The sequence below is a fragment of the Typopeltis vanoorti genome, chromosome 24 (assembly GCF_054136105.1).
Source record: "Typopeltis vanoorti isolate ZY-2024b chromosome 24, IOZ_Tvanoo_1.0, whole genome shotgun sequence".
In the NCBI taxonomy this organism is placed as follows: Eukaryota; Metazoa; Arthropoda; class Arachnida; order Uropygi; family Thelyphonidae; genus Typopeltis; species Typopeltis vanoorti.
Window position 1 is genome coordinate 36,581,086 of NC_143572.1, and position 18,890 is coordinate 36,599,975.

At 34.8% G+C, this 18,890-nt stretch overlaps 1 protein-coding gene across 2 annotated transcripts in view; it reads left to right on the plus strand.

The window, feature by feature from the left end:
• SA1 (stromal antigen) overlaps positions 1-18,890 on the plus strand; it is a 327,847-nt gene that overhangs the window by 219,810 nt on the left and 89,147 nt on the right. For both annotated transcript variants that reach the window (XM_090413330.1, XM_090413331.1), the window contains exon 16: positions 1,345-1,438. In XM_090413330.1, the coding sequence (XP_090269456.1) occupies positions 1,345-1,438 (94 nt within the window). The remainder of the gene's footprint in view (positions 1-1,344; positions 1,439-18,890) is intronic.

Here is an 18,890-nt window from a genome sequence, read left to right on the forward strand (position 1 = left end):
GCCAATCTTTCCTATCTTGCACTAAGAGGATAGGCATAGACCATTGGATCTGTTTAAGTTAGGAGAGTTGTAAAGTAAAAAAGTAAAGTTTCACTTTTTTTTATAAATAAGTTAGGAAATTTAATGACCTTTTTTAGTTATCTTACATTAGCTACTTAAGTAGCGCCTTTTGGAATTGTCTGTTAATGTTCGATTACCATTAAGCATTCTTGTACTGAAGATCCCTTTGATAATTAGGCAAAAATTCTATGTTAATAAAACAATATATTACGTGAGTTTCATTCCAGTATTATAATTTATTTAAACATGCCTACTCATGGTATTTCCTTATTGAAACAAGCCAAATGGGCTTACAAAGAATTACAAATTTGATTACTAAAAATGTTCTTATAGAATATTAAAGAATGAAATGATTTTAATATATTATGCAATTAAATATTCTGGAAACTTTTCCCCCCCATTTACGGAACTCAAAACCAGTATCATTAAACCATGAATATTACTGATTCTTTGTATTCTGTAATGTCAGTTCTACAAATAATTGACTTCTGAGTAAAAATGTTGGTCAGACATTATATGTTATTTTATATATATTAATATTAGTGTAAATAATAGGATCTGTACTTACACCCAAGCAAAAATTTCTTTAAAAAAAAAAAATAATAATAATAATGATATATAAAAGCTCTGTCACTTAGTTTCAGTGTATACTGTCTGCAAATGGCTAAAAAACTGAGGCAATATAAGTTAAATGTTTCTCATTAATAATTTATTATGAATTGAGTAATGCAGATCATTGAAATCTCATTTCACAGTGTCTCCTCCAGACAGTGAAATTTCAGTGAATTTCTTCCTGTGGAAAGTGATGCTATAAAATCCCATATGTGAACAGTGCAAACACGTTATTTTATGCACCAAATCCACATGCATTGTTCTTTGTATATCCTTTAATTACACCATATTATCATGCTGGTTGAAATGTGATATTGAGCAATTTGAACTTAGTCTTTCATTTGCAATCAGTCCTAATTTCTTTCTTGAAGTATGTGAATGTTTGATAACATTTTTGAGGGACTTTGTTTTGCATTAAAATGATAATTCATATTTACCATTATTTATAATTATAGGAATATTTCATAATTACTGTATTACTTTTTTTGCATTAAAATAATTACCATTATTTGTAACTCTAGGAATATTTTGCAATTACTATATATTAAAAATATATAATTTCATATTAACCTTTAATGAAATTGTTAGAATATTTCTTGAATTTGCATGAGGAGATAATTTTTTTTTTTTTTTTGCCATTTTTTCATATGCCCATGTAAATATTTGTTTCAGTTGTCATAATTTAGGACCTTGGGGTATTTGGGATAGCATTTTTGAATGCTGGGTAAAAGGTGCTGTTCAAGAAGAAAAAGGACTTCCTGATGAGGTAAATTTATTTTTATTTGATATTCATGAAAGGTTTATGTAAAAATTGTAATATTGTTGAAATTTTTAATTTAAATTACTACATTGCTATTTTGTGAGTATTAAATGAGGTTAGAAAGTATAATAAATAAATAAAAATTTTTGGTTAGTACTTATGTAAAGAACATGGATACATCTGTATTTATTGAATCAACGTATTGATTAATGTTCATTTGACATCGACAGTAATTAATAATATGAAATGCAGGAAAATATTTTTGTTCTAACTTGACTTTGTTTATTCTAGAATAATTTAAATTTAAGTTATTTAACAGCATTCATTAACATCAAATACACTGAATAAGTATAACTTGTAAGAAAGATATGCATAAAGAAGAAAACAGTTATATAGAAATAAGTTGTTTTGGATTTCATAGTTTTTGTGAATTGAATTTCCTCATTCATTGCGAGACTACATCCTACTTATTGGAGGCCTTAAGTGCCTTTGAATTATCTAACCCTTAGTCCACCCATAGTGTTAATAGTGGTACTAATGTATTGCATTTGTTTACAAAACCTTTCTTGGGTGGAATTTGCATTTTGTTTTTGAAATTTGAAATTGTTTTTTTATATGAATCCTACCCAGAACAGTGTTTGGATTATCTACTCTTGTGCATGGTACATATTCAAGCCAATTCAGGCTTCCAGAAAGTAGGGTTATGGTCTTACACAAGTAAATGAAATTCATCTGCCAACTAAAGACATTTTTAAGACATTCATGTCCATCTCTATATGAAATACTAAGAATTCTGTAAATTTCATCAATCTGTGGAAAAATTATACTATACAAAAATATCACCTTGGAATTTTAGTTATCTCTGACAAGAGGTAAGCATCTATCTGGATATATATATTTGGCAGTTAACTTGAAAGATAAAGGGGTGAGTGCTGTGCATCGTCCATCACAAAGAAGAAATCTCATCTCATCTCGTCTCCCTTACTTAGTCTTAGTAGTCTGTTATAATAAAGTAACTTGGCCTCATAGAAACTTATCACCATGATAGGATGGTTAATCCTATCTGTGTAGTTTGCTGCTATTATTAAATCCAGAGTAATTTAATAATAAATTACTCTTAATAATATATTACTCTAAAATAATAACTCTAAATCCAGAGTAATTTAATAATAAGGTGGTACACCTTTAGGCAACTTGTATAAGTAAATATCACCTCTCCATTGCTTCTGCCTTAGTATCACCACTTCTGGGTAGCGGCCCTTCCCTTAATGCATAGCATTATACATGTCCGCAAGGAGATGTGCTTTGCATTATGGGAGATACTGAGACAAGGAGTGATGAAAGCTTGGACCACCTTTACTACGAGTTGCCTCAGTCTTGATACTTCAGGTGCAAACTTTGTTTGCTTACACTTGGATAAAGGATGAAACTAAATTTATTATAGTCTAACCAAGTGGAAAATAAACTTCCAACATCTTTCTCTAAATCCAGAGTAATTTAATAAGGTGGTACACCTTTTGGCAACTCGTATAACTAAATATGACCTCTCCATTGCTTCTGCCTTAGTATCACCACTTCTGGGTCTGACTCCCACTGACGAGACCTCAATAAAGGTCAAGACCGGTCTGGGTAGTGGCCCTTCCCCTAATGCATAGCATTATACAGGGTGTTCGGGATAAATTTGACAGTTTCGTAAGGAAAAAGAAAATCTTCTTTGTATCTATTAAATTTAATGAATTGACAAAAAAACATTACAGGCAGAGTTAATTACAATACTATCAACAAGATTTACTCAAAATAACCACCATTAGCATCGATCACAGCTTCAATTCTGCTTCGGAACCTCGAACAAGCTGATGCTACAGTCTCCCTGGGAAGGGCCGCAAAAACTGTTTTAATTTTATCCATTAACTGGGCTTTTGTATTACTGGAAGTGCGATTGGTGTCTTTTTCAACTGCGCCCCATACAAAATAATCCATGGGGTTAAGGTCTGGGGAGTTTGGAGGCCAAACATTTGGACTGGTGAAGTCGTAGAAAATTTCAGACAACCATTTTTGACTTTTCCCAGAGGTGTGGCAAGGGGCCGAATCCTGCTGCCATACATACGGCCTACCATTGGCTACCCTTGTTATCCAGGGCTTGACTACAGTTAGCAACTCCACGAACAAAGCCCGAATTCCAATGCCAGGGTTCTTCAACACCTGTTCCTGCAGATTTGCGAGGAATTCTGCTGTACGAACGTAATCAGATCGTCTGCTAGGGATCTTTCTTCTTGCTACATCCTCGTAGTCACCATTGCAAGTCTCTAGTTCATGCCTGATTGTTTTTACTGTATTCAGGGAGCATTGGGCAGCAGTCGTAATATCCTTATTTTGATGGCGGGCACGAATCATCATGATACAAGTTATTCTCTTCCATGATTCAGGTGGGTTCCAGCTATCCATCCTTTCTGACATCTTGTATATGAATGAAGAAGGGTCCAAACTTTTAAATGAAGAGAAGTGTGTGTTAATACATGTAACTTACGGAAAAATATAATTAATTATAAATATGTCAAATTTATCCCGAACACCCTGTACATTTCTGCAAGGAGATGTGCTTTGCAATTGGTGTAATTGGATAAAAATTATAGTCTAACCAAGTGGAAAATAAACTTCCAATGCTGCTATGTCTGAAATTGCCTGTATTCTCTGATTAAAAAAAAAAAAAAAAAAAAAGTTTCTGGGAGGAGGAACTCCCTCCATATGAGAATGGCTTACTCAAATTTATCTCAAAAGCCCTTATAAAAGTTCTTTTGCATCAGTGATTTGAACGAAGTTTTTATATATATATATATATATATATATATATATATATTAAGATAAGGGGATAATAAATCCCTCATTATTTTAAAGTCGGATACGAAACTCGGAGATCGAAATCTAAGAGTTTCATGCCAATGAACTATCGGTGAGTCCAAGCGTAAGTCAACACCTGGGTAGTGCAACTCGGAGCAAAGGTGGAGCAAGATCCATCACTATCCTTAATATTTACTTATTCATTCATATTCATATTTACATATTCACTATCCTTAATATATATATATTAAAAGACATTTTCATTACCAGCTGAGCTGCTGAAAAAAAAAGGGGGGGGGGAAATAAAATAATAAACAGCACAACAGTTAAACATTTTGTCTTTAACGCACAGATCTTATATGACATAAACCTATATGACATTTTGATTGTGGTTATGCTAAGGGTTAGATAATTTAGGAAACCAGCTCTAGAAACTGAACATTGGAACCTTTTCAATTCACTTCAGGTTTCTGATAAGTAAGGTGATTGTCTCACATAGTAACAAAATTCATCTGTCTCATAAAGATATTCACAAACATACTAGCAGAAGAGATTCATACCTGCAAACTGTTGGAGATCAGCACCTTACCAAATAAGTGAAATTATCTATCTACATATTCACGAGCTTTTTTGTCAAATGACTTCAACATTCATGTTTCTGTCGAAACATGAATGTTGAAGTTAATCTGTTAAAGTGTTTCCTCATTGTGATTTGTCAAGTACTATTCATCTGTACAACAGGTCCATTGTGCTTGATATCTCAGAATATCCTCCCAAAATATCTCAGAAAATGTGGAAACTGAAATTTAAATTATTTTTACATGAATAAATTTCTTATTCTCTTTCTTCCATCAGTCTTCAAGGAAACTTAATTGCATCAATCAAACTATTGGACCACCTTGGAGTTTTTTCCCCCTTTTATTCTGTTTAAGTAACCACATCACTAAAGGAACCTGAAGATATCAGGTTTCTTCCTGATATTTTCATTCTTCATATAATTTGCCAGTGATGTCATCTTTTCACTCTCCTAATTTCCCTTGGAACTCTCATACTTATGGTCTCTAGTCTTTGGTCAAATGTTTTATTTTTAATGTAATTCTCAAATCTTCAGGTTAAAATTAGTGAGCATTCATGTGCACTGGTTGTTTAGTAATTTGACTAATGTCTCTCTTACTCCATATAAATTTATCCAATTGGTTCTCTGCCTAGCTAGTTTTATTTATTCTGTTGTCTATATCCATATTTAATTTGTATAATCACAAAAAAAATTGTGCTTAAATAGCAGAAATGTTTTACTTGTTCTGTAGGTTCTCTGTTGAGAATGTAATTATTTTCTATGTCCTGTCTGTTTATACAATTGGAATCCATTTCCTTCTTCCTTGCAGTTTATTGTGTCTTTTCAAAATTTGCATACCAAATTTGTTTTGGCAGTTATGTAATTTAGAGTTTTGATGACTTGTGCTGGATTTGTTTAAATTATCTGCATAAAGTAAAGAGCTGAAATTTAATATCTGATTTTGATATCAGGTTTAATGACACATTCCTATGTAACATGATTATATAGGTGATGAATAACAGCTGTCATTAATTTCCCTCTTTCTTACAAATGATATTACATCAACTTGTTTTCCTGTACATACTACAATTCCAACCACTGATTTGAAGATACAGAGCAACATATAGCCATATACAACATATATAATTGAACAACATAAAGGGCTATATGTTGCTCTGTATAATATGTCATTAGCACATCTTCTCTAATATGTTTGCATAAATCTTATCTGGAAACTTCCTCTCTGCAGGAAAAATCCTCAGTGATGATTCCCACTTTCCGTTTTATTTCCCCTTTTTATAGATGAGCACTATGAGAGCTCTGCTCCAGTCATCTGCAATTTGGCCTTCTTTCTGTTTCTAAATTATGGTGTAAGCACTGTAAAAACTTTTGTACCTCCATATTTGAGCATTCCCAATCACTTTTCATCTACTCCAGTTGTTCCTTTTCCACATTTCTGGTTTCTGATGGCATTTTCTTCTTCACATAATATGTACTATTGGTTCCATTCTTCTTGAATATTTCTACCTGCTGTGTGACTGCTTATATCATTTAGATCTTTTCATAGTAATTAGTCCAAGCATTTATAATATTCTTATCTTTGTTCTTTTATGTCACCTTAATTTTTTCTGTTCCTTTTACAGTACTCCTTTCCTCCCTTTCTAAGCTTTTCAGTATCTGGCAAAACATTTTCTACTTTTTTGATATCTTCTAAATCCTTACATCACTTTTATTTAGCCACTTTTACAGACGTTTTTTGTTTTTTTAATACTTACATTTTTTTGTGTTCCTTTAGGACACATACTGGTTGCCTTGTCTGGGAGTTTTGGTGATTACTTTAACAGGGCTGACTAGCTTTTTTTCTATCTTTGCTACATTCCTCCCTTTTTGAATTGGTGTTAACTTGAGGTTTTGCTGTTGGTCCCTAAGGTTTAGTTTTTGTTTTCAAATTCTTTCAAACTCTTCCTCGAGTAATATTGTGTATTTTAGTCTAAAACTAGTCTCTGAAAGCTGCTTGACTTTGTGTTTTTTTTTTAAAAAAACTTTTTATAATATTCTCAATTTTACCTGTCTAAAAACTAAATGATGATCACTTCCTATTTCAAATTCCCATATACTCTTGTAATTCTGAGCCACTCTGAAGATATCACTATCAACAAAAACATGTCGTTTCTTTTCTTGCATTCTCTTAATGTGAATTTATGGCTATCTCTATGTTGGAATATGGTGTTTAGTAATGACTAGTCCAAGAGTCTTAATCAGAAATCCAGCAGGTTCTCATCACTAGTATTATATTTGCTTTCTCCAAATTTTCACAAAACACTTCTTCCTGAGACTATTAATTTCCTGCTTTCTGATACTTAGATTCTCAGTTTGAATCAGCAGGTATTTTTTTCATATGATGTCAAAGCTGTAGTAAACTGCTTGCTTGATGGCCAACCCCCACCATAGCAAGATGCAGCATCCTGTAAAATTGTTATTATTTTTATCTTTACTTGACCTTAACTTTACTTTATTCATTCAATTCAAACTCACTATGTTTAGGCTAACTCTACTTTAAACATAAGCCTCTCAAGGTTAATCCTTTTGTGACCTACTTCTGTTCCCCTCCCGCTATTAGACAAACTTAGTGATATAAGTAAGTTCAATGTGTGCAGTTTCCCACCCTTGCACAAAGTCAAATTAGGAAATTTATTATTTTTTTTTTTGACTGTGCCACCTAATTTGATTGGATATTGTTAGAAAGATGGGATGGGAAAAACAGAAAGTAATCACAAAACATATATACTAATTCTCTAAAATGCAAATTGTGACTGTTTGTTATGTTCGCAGGTTCGCAAATTTATAATAAATTTAGCTTAATCCTTTATCCAAGTGTGAGCAAACAAAGTTTGCGCCTGAAAGTATCTTCAGGACTGGGGTAAGGTGGTACAACACCAGGGCAACTCGTTGCAAAGGTGGAGGAAGCTACCCACACTCCTGTCTTAGTATCTCCTATAATGCAAAACACGTCTCCTTGCAGATATGTCTAATGTTATGCATTAAGGGAAGGGCCACTACCCAGACTAGTTTCGACCTTTATTGAGGTCTCTTCAGTGGGAGCCAGGCCAAAGTTAAGATACCAGGCAGAAGTATTAGCAGGTCATCTCTACATATAGGAGTTGTTGGGGAAAGGTGGTACAACACCAGGACAACTTGTTGCAAAGGTGGAGGAAAGGAAAGGCGTTTGCAAAGGCGCAAACTTTGTTTGCTCACACTTGGATAAAGGATTAAACTAAATTTATTATACTCTAACCAAGTGAAAAATAAATTTTCAACATCTTTCTCAATCCAGAGTAATTATTTAAAAAAAAAAAAAGGTGGCACACCAATTGGCAACTCCTATAGGTAGAGATGACCTGCTAATACTTCTGCCTGGTATCTTAACTTGGGCCTGACTCCCACTGAAGAGACCTCAATAAAGGTCGAAACTAGTCTGGGTAGTGGCCCTTCCCTTAATGCATAACATTAGACATATCCGCAAGGAGATGTGTTTTGCATTATAGGCGATACTAAGACAGGAGTGTGGGTAGCTTCCTCCACCTTTGCAACGAGTTGCCCTGGTGTTGTACCACCTTACCCCAGTCCTGAAGATACTTTCAGGCGCAAACTTTGTTTGCTCACACTTGGATAAAGGATTAGACTAAATTTATTATACTCTAACCAAGTGAAAAATAAACTTTCAACGTTCGCAAATTTAATTTTTAGGGATAGTGCATTGGCTAAGGAAAACAGACCAGGTAATTACAAAAACACTTTTTTTTTTTTTTTTTTTTTCTCTGAGACAATAATTACAAAAGACATATGTCTAGCTTATGTGTTCCTGGCAAGATTTATGCAAGCATACTTGAGAAATGGTTGCGAATAATTGTGGAAGACAAGCTTGTTGAAGAACAAGCTGGATTCAGGCCAAATAGAGGCTGTCAGGATCAGATTTTCACTTTACGACAAATAGTTGAGAAAGCATGGGAATATAACAAAGATCTGTATTTAAGTTTTGTCGATCTGGAAAAGGCATATGACAAGGTGCCAAGAGAGAAGCTATTCAATACGCTACAGTTATATTCTGTCAATGGGGCATTATATCAAGCAATACTTGGTCTTTATTTGAGTTGTAAGTCAGCAGTTAGAATTGAAGGAAGTACAGGAAGATGGTTTAATGTTAAATCTGGTATGAGACAAGGATGTACATTATCCTCTCTGTTATTCATTATCTATATGGATCACATTATGAAAGAAATTGGTATTAAACATGATATCAGAATTGGAGATGTTAATGTCAGCGCTTTGCTTCATGCAGACAATGTTATACTTCTAAATAAATCTGCTACAAGTTTGCAAGATTCCCTGACTAAATTGAATAACTGTTGTAATAGATATGGTATGAAGGTCAGCAATAAAGAGACAAAGACAATGAAAGTAAAACATTTCAGCTACTTAGGCACGATTTTTAGTGAAGATGGTAAATTAAATATGGAAATAGACAACAAAATCAACAAAGCTGGTATGGTAGGCAGTCAAATGAATAAATTCATATGGAATAAGAGAGAAATTAGTCGGAACACTAAATTAGCTGTATACAAGACAGTGTTCAAACCAGTTTTAACTTATGGATCTGAGAGCTGGGTCAGAAGTAAAACACTTGACCAAATACTAGAGACCGCTGATATGAGAGTCCTGAGAAAGATTAGAGGCGTGAACAGATGGCATCAATGACAGTATCATATTAAAAATGAGGATATTAGGAAAGAACTTGACATTGTCAGCATCCAGGAATGTGTTAGCAGAGCTAATCTCAGGTGGTATGGTCACTTGAATAAAATGGGCGAGGAAAGATTAGCAAAACAAGTGTTCTCTCCCAGGTTGGCGGGAAAACGACCCAGAGGAAGACCAAGATATAGGTGGATTGATACAGTAAAAAGTGCCTTAGACGATAGAAATATAAGATCTGATAATGTTGGGGTTTTGACAAGTAACAGGCTGATTTGGAGGAAAATTGTCGATAGGGAGTTAGTAATGATGTAAATTTTTCATGTAGTACTATCATATCCTGTACACCCCTTGAGGGTACATGGCAGGAATTTGATGATGATAAGTCTAGCTGCATATACTCCTTATTAGTACTATTCCCTGTCTTACAATTAAACACACAATCAATATACAAACACAAAAATAAACATACTATTCTCCCGCAACATTTTTGATTTTAGAAACCGCCTGTTTATAAACATTTAAGCAACACACAATTCTGATACACAATTTAATAAAGATACAAAAGCTGTTGCTTACTCACATAACCAAGTGTGAACTGGCCCAAAACTTTTACAGCAAACCACATCAGGAATTGACCATTCCTTTCCCGGAAAATTTCTTCTTGCTGCTAGGACTTACGCAGGTGGTAGTTTTATAGAAACTGCCTCATCGAGATATTGCCGACATCAGAAGTTCTGAGATCGGACACTGTCGACCCTCTACGGCAGTGCTTCCCAAACTTCTGGATGTCAGGGCCCCCTTTGCAAAAATTAAAATATTTCACGGCCCCCCTCGAAAAAAAATCGTAATAGAGATATTTTATTATAATATTTATTGTATTTATATTCAATACAAAACATACACAGCGAATATTGCAAAAATCAAATGCATATATTACATTTTTTGCCTCTTACCGTTTGGTTCTGAAGATGATGCGGGCTTTTCTGGTAAAATATGAAATACTGTCCTTTTTTTTTTTAGTCTGTTTCTGATTGTTCACGGGATTTTTTTTTATTTTTTATAAACCACTTATCCATCTCAGGGTTAAATTTTTTTAACGTAGAATAGATCAAATAATATCACCACTTACCAATACTGGCACACCACAGACGGATAACATGAAATTAGTGAATATTACCTGAATAAGGGAATCCCCCGGACAAGGAACATTTTTCACTTTTGTGACTTTTCTCCCTTTACGGTAATTAAGCCTAATGCGAAACAGACAGCAAAGGCAGGGTTATTAAAACGTGCATATGATTGGTTGCGTATTAACAAAAGATCGTGCAACCGAAAGATAAAAGCATAGCTGACAATTGAGTTGAAATGCTAACTCTCTTCAACCGAATTCCATATGTGAAACTGCCCTAACATTCATTATATATATATATATTTATATATATTACTTAGTTTTAACACTTTTATGAATTTTAACACGTTCGGTTGAATTTTATTGCTGCCTTGGGAAATCGAACTCACACACATCTAATTAATAACAATAGTTTTTAGTTAGATACTGTGTTTGCCCATGCAACATATGGTTTTGTTTCAGTCTACACAGCATAGTTTCTGTATAAGGGGACATGTGATTCATTAATTAGTGTGTTTTTATCCCAGTGGTCTCTAATTGCACTATTTGTTGAGAAATATATTACACAGACTCCTCATACCTTATTCACTGGCATAATAAAAGTACTTCATTTTTATTGCCTCTGCAGTATAGTGGCTGTTAGGGAGGGTGTGTTGTTTACCACTGCAAGCGAGTTACTATCTCCCCACATGAATTTGTTTAAGCTTTTTTTCATGTGTGAAGTATAAGCGAAACTTTTATTGCTGACAGAAAACTAGCTCGGATGACAGTGATAATATAAAACGAGTTTTGATATGTATATAAAGTTAATATCAACAGTCCCTGATTACAAACGCGTGATGAAAGGGACAGGAAGATTTGGAGCTTCCCTGGAGAGCATTCGAAGTAAATACAATTAACCACTGCTTTGAAATGAAACATATGAATAAGCAATATTTACTAATATTCATTAAGCGCCGAAATACGCAGGAAGCAAAGTTTGTGAACCAACACCAATGTGTGAATTTTTCCGTTAAAATATAAAAAATAACAAAAAAAAATAATAAATAAAAAAGTTAAATACGTTTCTTTTAAAATAAAAAATCTACTTAGCCTTAAAACATTTTAAATTTGTTTTCATTATTTCACAGCCCCCTCAACAAAACCTACGGCCCCAAAGGGGGCCGCAGCCCACAGTTTGGGAAGCGCTGCTCTACGGCATGGGGAATGTATTGTTGCAGGAATACGGCTGGATACTAGGAAACGGCAGATATCAGGAACACAGCTGGTAACTGGGAGAATTGCTGACGATTATGGCCCGACGACCAGAATAAAGGCGAGCCAAAACATTAGCCAAAAAGCAGAGCGAGCTAAGAGTTACAAGCTCCTGATATACCATACTTACTCCTTTGTTCTCATGGTCTGCTTTTCTGGAAAGAGCCTATAGCATTATGACATCAATGCTGCCCATTTCGTTACCAACATTTAGCCTCACAACCTTTGGCAAATATTTGTCAATCTGGCTAATCCCTACCATGCTTTACAGTTAAGTCGACCAAAACACTACAGGAATTCTTAACATTATATTCAGCACATAATATTTTCACATTACATTTTAAATATTTGGAAATACTAAGAGAAATAAAAATTATGGGAAATCGGTTGCGAAATATAAACATAGCAAATTATTTTTTTCTTTCTTGCAACAGATTTTACAGTGCCATGTAACGAGTCGTGTTTTATAGCTGGTATAAATTGGAGGAATATGATACTCCCAAGTAAGTGCAATTGCCTGGGCAAAATGGTAGTGAGAAGGTAACTGATGGAGTTTGAAAGAGGTATTGTGATAGGATACCATGTTGCAAGCCTATCTATTTGGCAAATTGTTGACAAATTGGGCCATCCCAGGTGAACAACCATACTGAGATGGAGGTGCAGGTAGTCAACTGCAAGTGTTACTCATAGTGGACGACTCACCACACTCACTGAACATGACTGTGCAGTGCCACGAAGGATAATATTTAAACACTTCCATTCATGCCAGCATGTTCTGTGCAGAGTTCTGGCTCACCACATAGGTAAGACCACAGTATGCAAGTCCCACATTACTTGAACCAACCTTCAGCATCATCTTCAGTGGTGCAAAGAGCATTTGCAGTGAGCTGTGTTATGGAGTTCACTAATCACACTGCACCTTCTACCAAGCAGATAGGTGTGGCGGATGCCTGGTGAATGTCTCTTACCAGAGTGCATAATGCCAACTGTGAAATTTGAAGATAGTGGTGTGATGGTGTGGTTCTGTTTTTTTCTGGTTTGGCCTCAGACCTCTGTGACACGAATATTGAACTCTGAGAGATATCTGAACATCCTGGACAATGCAGTGCTACGAGTTTGTGGAATTTCTACAAAACTCACCATTGTCTTTTTCAGCAAGACAATACACTGTGTCATAAGACTGCTGATGTAACTGTGTGGTTTGTGGGCATGAATATCACCACACTTGACTGGCCTCTACAGAGCCTTGATCTCAACCCTATTGAACATATTTGGGATGAACTGGACTGTCAGGTGAGGTCAAGGGATATCTGCCCCACAACAGTCCAAGACCACATTACATGCCTACAGGGAGAATGGTCCAATATTCCTACTGATCACTATTGTATGCCCGATGGGATTGCTGCAGTCATTGCAGTGAAAGGAGGTTCTACATCTTATTAAGGTGGATGCTATGGCTGTTTGTTCCACACACACACACTGTAGTGTTCATAGACTTCTTTCCAAGCAGTATAGTTTTTGTAAAAAAAAATTGCCATTAGTAAATTTAGAAAATGTAAAAAAAACTATCACTAAAACATTAGATATTTTAGTGAACTACATTTAAAAAAATATGTTGAGGTTCAATAATAGTAAAAGTATTATGAAGAGCAAAACTTGCAAGCCTTTTATCTCCTGTCTGTATGCGACCTGAGAAAATATTTGTTTCCAGAAGTTTAGTTTCACAGCAATTAGATGTTCCTGCTTCTGGTGAAGGTATATTTTGATATCTATGTATCTTCTAAATTGTGATTTGCAATATGCCTGTCATCAGGATTGCTGTCTAGTTGCATGAAGACTTTTCTTTATATTGCCAACAGAAATGATTTCTGTAGAAATCACCTTCTCGTGAATGTTTTGATCTTTTTGGTAAAACTTCATAATTTATAATCTTTCACAGTCACTCTGAAAGCTTTTTATATACGAACTGTTATTTCCTTTACCATGATGCCCATTATTATATTTCTAATGGTGTTAAGATTACATTACCACCATTTATATGCTTTATAAAGGATTAAATTTTGATTTTCTGGATCTGGGTAGAAAACTTTCCTCTACAAGTAACTGTTGTGAATTTCACCATAAATAATAGTTGTCCATTTCCTGAGATAATATGCAGGGTTGTTTTCCTTCCATTTGTATCCATACTATATTGAGTGATGCAGTAAAGCTAGTTGTTTTTCTCACATCTGCAGTATGATATTTGTTGAGCAGGGATGTTTTTTTTTATATACACGGACATTTTCATTCCAATCTTTCAAAAGAATGAGAATATTCAGCAAAAGTCTGTTTGGCAAGCACACTGTGCGTGTGCATACGTGTGTGTGTGTGCGGGTTGTCACGATGTAAAATGTATTTCTTATTGTGGGCCATGAACAGAAAAGTTTCAAAAATGGTGGTCTGCTTCCTTCCTGACTGAGTCTGAAATTATTTAAATTGAAGGTAGAAAGCTTATTTTGTTTAGCAGGATCAGTCAGAATTTTAAAGTGTCATTGTTCTACTATATTCATGTGTGTTGGCTGTGACATTTTTCCCTCATCATCATCATCATCAAATTCCTCTGACATGTACCTTTAAGGAGTATACAGGATATGATAGTACTATCTGGAAAACTTACAGCATTACTAACTTCCTATCTACAATTTTCCTTCAAATCAATCTGTTACCTGTCAAGACTTCAACATTATCTGATCTTATATTTCTATCTTCTAAGGCACTTTTTACTGTATCAATTCACTTATATCGTGGTCTTCCTCTGGGTCTTTTTCCTGCTAACCTTGCAGAGAACACTTGTTTTGCTAATCTTTCCCCTCCCATTCTGTTTAAGTGACCATACCACCTGAAATGAGCTCTGCTAACCTAATGATGTCAAGTTCTTTCCTAATATCCTCGTTTTTAATATGATATTGCAACTGATGCTATCTGTTCATGCCTCTAATCTTTCTCAGGCCTCATATATGTGGCCTCTAGTCTTTGGTGAAGTGTTTTGTTTCTAACCCAGCTCTCATATCCATAAGTTAAAATTGGTTTGAACACTGTCTTGTATATAGCTAATTTAGTGTTTTGACTAATTTCATTCTTATTCCATATAAATTTATTCAGTTGATTTCCTTCAAAATCAGCTTTGTTGATTCTGTTGTCTATTTACATATTAAATTTACCATCTTCACTAAAAATTGTGTCTATGTAGCTGAAATGTTTTACTTGTTCTATAGATTCTCCATTCACAGTGCAGTTGATATTTTGAATGCCTTCTGCATGTTTTCATTTTCTTTGGCTTGTTATTGCTGACCTTCATACTATATCTATTACAACAGTTAATTCAATTTCATCAAGGAATCTTGCAGACTTGTAGCAGATTTATTTAGAAGTATAACATTAGTTGCATAAAGCAAGCAACTGAGATTAACATCTCCAATTTTGATATCCGGTTTAATACCACATTTACTTCATAATGTGACCATATAGATAGTGAATAGTAGAGGAAATAATGTACATCCTTGTCTGACACCAGATTTAACATTAAACCATCTTCCTGTACTTCCTTCAATTCTAACTGCTGACTTACAATCAAATAAAGACTAAGTATTGCTTGATATAATGCCCCATTAACACCATACAACTGTAGCATTTTGAATATCTTCTCTCTTGGCACCTTGTCATATGCTTTTTCCAGATCTACAAAACTTAAATATAGATCTTTGTTATATTCCCATGAATTCTCAACTGTTTGTTGTAAAGTGAAAATGTGATCCTGACAGACTTTATTTGGCCCGAATCCAGCTTGTTCTTCTCCAAGCTTCCCTTCCACAATCCTTCTCAACCATTTCTCAAGTATACTTTCATAAATCTTACCAGAGAAATACCGAATGTAATTCTCACATTCAGTTTTATTTCCCTTTTTATATATGGATACTATGAGAGCTCTATTCCAATCATCTGGAATTCATCCCTCTGTCCAGCCCTTCTGAACTATGCAATGCAGCCACTGTAAGACTTTTATACCTCCATACTTCGCATTTCTGGTCGAATATCATCTACTCCTGCTGCCTTTCCACATTTGGCTTTTTCTACTTCAAGTATGGATATGTATTCCTGATTGCATGCATGGTCAGTGTTTTTTACCACTGTGCTGTTACTGATTGTTTCATTTAGCAATTTTTCAAAGTAATTACTCTATACATCAAGGATATGTTTTTTTTTCCAGTTATGATGTCACTTTTGTCATCTCTAATTCCTTTTACAGCATTCTTTCCTCCATTTCTGAGCTTCTTCAACAACCTCCAGAATATCTTGCCTTGAAGGAAAATTTCAATGCTTCTGTGATATTGGTAACCCCCCCCCCCTTCCTTATGTGTAGTACTCAAAAATCAGGTGTAAGACCATTACTAAATCTAAAAGTTTTTTTTTTATGGAAATGACTTCTATTGGATTTATTGATCAAGTATTTTTTTAGAACAACTATGTTATACCAACTAGTTTCACCAACTGAGGCTGTTGGCATCTTCAGGGTACATAACTGATATAAGACACTTAAAGCTAAAAACTGTTACAGACTATAAATCAACCGATTCCAATTATATTTGACAAAACAGAACGCGTACAATACATGCATAGCACGTGTATGATTTCAATTGTTGTTATTTAGGAACGTTCTATAATTGGCACTATAATTCAGTTCTTGTATGTTTAGAGATCTAATGAGGGTCTCCCAGATCTCGGGCAAGATTACTCCTTGGTTCCTGTTAAGTTTTTGTACCGAATGGGCAACTGTTATGGCTTCTTTAATAATTTGGGAGTGGAAATCCTCCTCTATGTAAGGAATAGTGCTTTTATCACACTCTATGATATGGTTAGTTCTTGAGAAATGAAAGGATAAACCCGATTTTTCTTCTCTATTGTTATTAACGTCTCCAATGTGCTCCCTTTGTCTAATCTCAAGGCTTCTTGAAATCTGGCCGATGTAATTTAAACCACACGAGTAGGTTATGTTGTAAACTCCAGCATATTTGAAGAAAGGATGGCCATCTTTTGGAGATCTTAAGAGTTGTCTAATCGTTTCTGTAGGTTTAAAAGTTGCTCTTATTCTATGGGATTTGAAGAGTCTTGCAACCTTATTAGAAACTGTCCCCCATGTATGGAATGACGATTGTAGAAATATACTGTGTCTTCCCATTGTCTTTGTGGGGGGGTCAGAGAAAAGTATCTTGTGAGAAATGATAATTGGTTATCTTTTTCAAGATCTAGAGTGAATTTGATTGTATGGTGTAATGAGTTGATCTTGTTTAGAAAATCAAACGGGTCCTTTTTTGTGTGGTTCCAAACAATGAAAATATTGTCTACGTATCTCCACCATACTGTGGGTTTAGAGTATACTTGAGATACTTGAAAAAGATAACCAATTATCATTTTTGGGCATCCTAATTAAGAAGCAAACGAATGGTTGTCTCAGCCTCTTAGTTCACCGAAAACCCACAAATACAGGACGTTATTTGCACTTTAGCTCCTCCCATCACATTTCTCTGAAACTTAGCATTTTACACATGCTAAAAAAGCGAGCTTTCTGCATTACAACAGATCGACAAGATCTCCAGGGTGAATTATCTGTGATAACTAACAACCTCACCATGAATGGCTACCCTCGGAGACTCATCCACAAGATACCCCCCCCACACACACACAAAGACAATGGGAAGACACACAGTATATTTCTACAATCGTCATTTCATGCATGGGGAGGGAGGAACAGTTTCTAATAAGGTTGCAAGACTCCTCAAATCCCATAGAATAAGAGTGACCGTTAAACCTACAGAAACGATTACACAACTCTTAAGATATCCAAAAGATGCTTTCTTCAAATATGCTGGAGTTTACAACATGCCCTGCACGTGCGGTTTAAATTACATCGGCCAGACTTCAAGAAGCCTTGAGAGTAGACAAAGGGAGCACATTGGAGACGTTAATAACAATAGAGAAGAAAAATCAGGTTTATCCTTTCATTTCTCAAGACCTAACCATATCATAGAGGAGGAGTTCCACTCCCGAATTATTAAAGAAGCCACAACAGTTGCCCGTTCGGTACAAAACCTTAACAGGAACCAAGGATTAATCTTGCCCGAGATCTGGAAGAACTGAATTATAGTGCCAATTATAGAACGTTCCTAAATAACGATAAGTGAAATCATACACTCGCTTTGCATATATTGTACGTGTTCTGTTTTGTCAAATATAATTGGAATTAGTTGATTTATAGTCTGTAACAGTTTTTAGCTTTAAGTGTTTTACATCAGTTATGTACCCTGAAGATGCCAACAGCCTCAGTTGGTGAAACTAGTTGGTATAGCATAGTTTTTGTGGTCAAGAAAATAACGTTGTAGCAGGGTTTTTTATTTATTTTTTATAATACTGAATTTATTGGTTTAACCTCTCTACCGGCCAATGTGGATTAAATAGTGAGACCAAATTGCACCAGCCTTTACGTCTATAGACATAATGTCTGGTTGGGGGGTGGGGGGTTAAATCTTTCAGTTTGTATTAAATTAATCAGCTTATCTTAAAAGTCTAATACTGTTTCACCCTGAGTTTTGCACACAGCAATACATTACCTTCCAGAAATTTTAGTTAAGACCTAATCTTTTTTAGAATATTCTTCATTTAACTAGTTTTGTCTGTCAATAAAAGATTCATGTCCAGGGTTTTATTTAGGATGGTAATAAGTTTACGGGGCAGGGACAACTTAAGAGATTGATGACAAACAAATTCAAACTGTCTTTATTTACAAATATCATTAGTGTAATTATTATTATTTGACATCTCCAGGGAGTCCAAAGACTCATCGAAGGAAGGCACCTGCTCTACAACTCTGTCTCCACCACTCAATCCACTATCTG